Source organism: Monopterus albus, unplaced genomic scaffold (genome assembly GCF_001952655.1).
Source record: "Monopterus albus unplaced genomic scaffold, M_albus_1.0 scaffold99.1, whole genome shotgun sequence".
Taxonomy (NCBI): Eukaryota; Metazoa; Chordata; class Actinopteri; order Synbranchiformes; family Synbranchidae; genus Monopterus; species Monopterus albus.
Genome location: NW_018127979.1, coordinates 763,053 through 765,327, shown reverse-complemented (window position 1 = coordinate 765,327; position 2,275 = coordinate 763,053). Strand labels below are relative to the sequence as shown.

Below are 2,275 nucleotides of genomic sequence, written 5' to 3'. Positions count from 1 at the left end.
TTTCCCGACTCTGTGAGCCCGCTCCATCTCAATTTCTTGATGAATTTGCAGTTTCTCCTTTAATATTTCCTTCACCTTACACTCCGCATCCGTCCAGCTTTCTCCAGCTGACTCCTTGATTCCCTCGAAGATCAGGTTTTTTCGCTTGGACTGTACTTCCAAATGCTCCATTTTATCCGTTATGGCTATTAGACTCTCACAAGTTTTGTAGACATCATCCCTTGTTTCCTTGGTTTGTATTTTCTGTTCACCCATGGCTGCTTTAATCACATCCACATCTCGCTGGGTAAACTGCAAACTCGTTTTTATCTCCTGTATTTCTCTGGTCATGTCGTCAAGTCTCTTATTTGTCTCCATAAGTAGTTGCACAAAACCTTTGAAGTTGTCTTGTTGTTGGCTCAACAGTGCGGTGTACATCTGCTTCTGCTGACTCAACATCTCTGTTACCTGCGCCACTGAAATATAATCCTCTTCTGCTTCAACATCCTCGTTCACTTCTGATTTATTAGCTCTTTTCCCTCTTGGAGGCATTTTAATAGTTGTAGAATTTGTTCAAAGAGAATTTGTAGAAGATGTGAAAAATCGTAGAACAGACAAGAGGAGCAGTAAAGACGTCTGCTCTCGCTTGCAACCCGGAAGACAGCAACAAAGCCTAAACCATTTACTTGCTGAAATTCATAAAGTGTTTTAAAAGGATGTCTTCTGCAATGTGTGGTCGTGTGATGATCTATCAAAGATTCTGTCAGTAGGTACCTTGATGATTCCTCTGATGTGCATCTTCGCGATCATCTCAGCAGTGTAGAGGAACATGAGCAGTGTATCCAGTGTGAATGTCACATACTGCAGTGGAGGGTAATGCTCAAATGTCTTGGGGGTGTTCATACAGACAGAGATGACACTGATGATGGCACAGGCCCGCAGCAGGGAGTGCACCCACTGCAGGGCAAAGAAAGGAAAAGGGACAAATTTTATATACTTCACTGTTCGATATATTTATATGGAAGAGGATTAGGGCCACTGTAAAAAATTTTATTCAAGCTCAAAATTGAAATACGAGATTAAACCCAGAAGTCAGAACTCAATTTCTTTACAGTGGCCCTAATCCTCTTCCATATATTTAGACATTCTTACCTGATCTTTAACTTTACAGTGAACTGCAAATAATGCACAGCATAATATCTGGCATGCATGAACCAAAGCTTACATGACAAGTTTTTATTGTGGTAAACTACGTCAGACACACATGTACAGTACACAAAGTGCACCCACTGGTTTGTTGATCCAGAAGATGTCAGCGCTGTCTGCAAGGGTCTCATCTGGCCCAAAGTCAGTCATGGGCTGGGCCTCGACCCGTGAGCTCTGCTTTCTCTTCAGCATGCTGGGGCTCGCCGTGCTATACAGAGAGTGGATCTGACAGAGAGGGAGGGGGAGGGGGGTGCGAACCACACAGTGACCAAAGATAAATGAGGAACAGGGGAACACTCTGGCTGCATCCAAGTCTGGGCAGTGGCACTACCACTTTTTGTTCAATCATGTGGATTATCAACTAACTAATAAATTTAAGGTATAGGTAATGTAGCTCAAAGGCATGGCAGCTTGCCATATATGGCCACATCAACACTAACTGGCTTTAAAAATATCACTTTAAAAATGTATAACTGTATAAAGCCGATTAAACAATGTAAAAATTTACTAAAATATTAAATAAGCTGTCTTTAGAATGTTATGATGTGTATTCTGCAAAGTAAACTACCCTGACTTGAACTGCCAGAACACCAGAAGTGTTTACTTCAAAATTAAACATGTGCTGCATTGTTGAATGGCCACCGTGATACGAAACGTAGCACACATGGAACACAAAACAAGTGTATTCACGCTGGAACAGCTCCAGTAACTTACCATTTCAAAAGATCACACATGATCTTATGATCATATTGAACACCAAGGTGCCAGTAGATTAAGCTGTACAACCTACTGTACAGTGTGAAGAGGTGTGAATTAGTGCATCACCTGTGCATGTCCTTGTTTGTGACTATGTTTGTGTGCATGTGTATGCAGAAAAAAAAACTGTACAGGCAGGTTCAACGTAAGAACACAAGAAGAAATGACACTCTGAATGGAGACAAAGCGCACATACCAAAGGGAAAAGTAAAGCTGAAATTGCTCCAGCACTGCACATAACATGCGATCAGGCATACCCTGTAAATAACACACAACAGTTAGTCAACATCATGGCTTATATGGTGTACAGTACACTAACCACATCTACAGTACG

At 41.6% G+C, this 2,275-nt stretch overlaps 1 protein-coding gene across 6 annotated transcripts in view; it reads right to left on the bottom strand.

Moving 5' to 3' along the window:
• The window catches only part of nalcn (sodium leak channel, non-selective), a 78,000-nt gene that overhangs the window by 71,193 nt on the left and 4,532 nt on the right, over positions 1-2,275 (bottom strand). For 3 of the 6 annotated variants that reach the window (XM_020609553.1, XM_020609555.1, XM_020609554.1), the window contains exons 3-5: positions 2,138-2,199; positions 1,270-1,410; positions 754-936 (exon numbers count right to left, since the gene is read on the bottom strand). In XM_020609553.1, the coding sequence (XP_020465209.1) occupies positions 754-936; positions 1,270-1,410; positions 2,138-2,179 (366 nt within the window). In that variant the 5' untranslated portion in view covers positions 2,180-2,199. Of the gene's footprint in view, positions 1-753; positions 937-1,269; positions 1,414-2,137; positions 2,200-2,275 lie in introns of all 6 variants that reach the window. The other 3 variants (XM_020609557.1, XM_020609558.1, XM_020609559.1) reach the window with 2 other exon arrangements.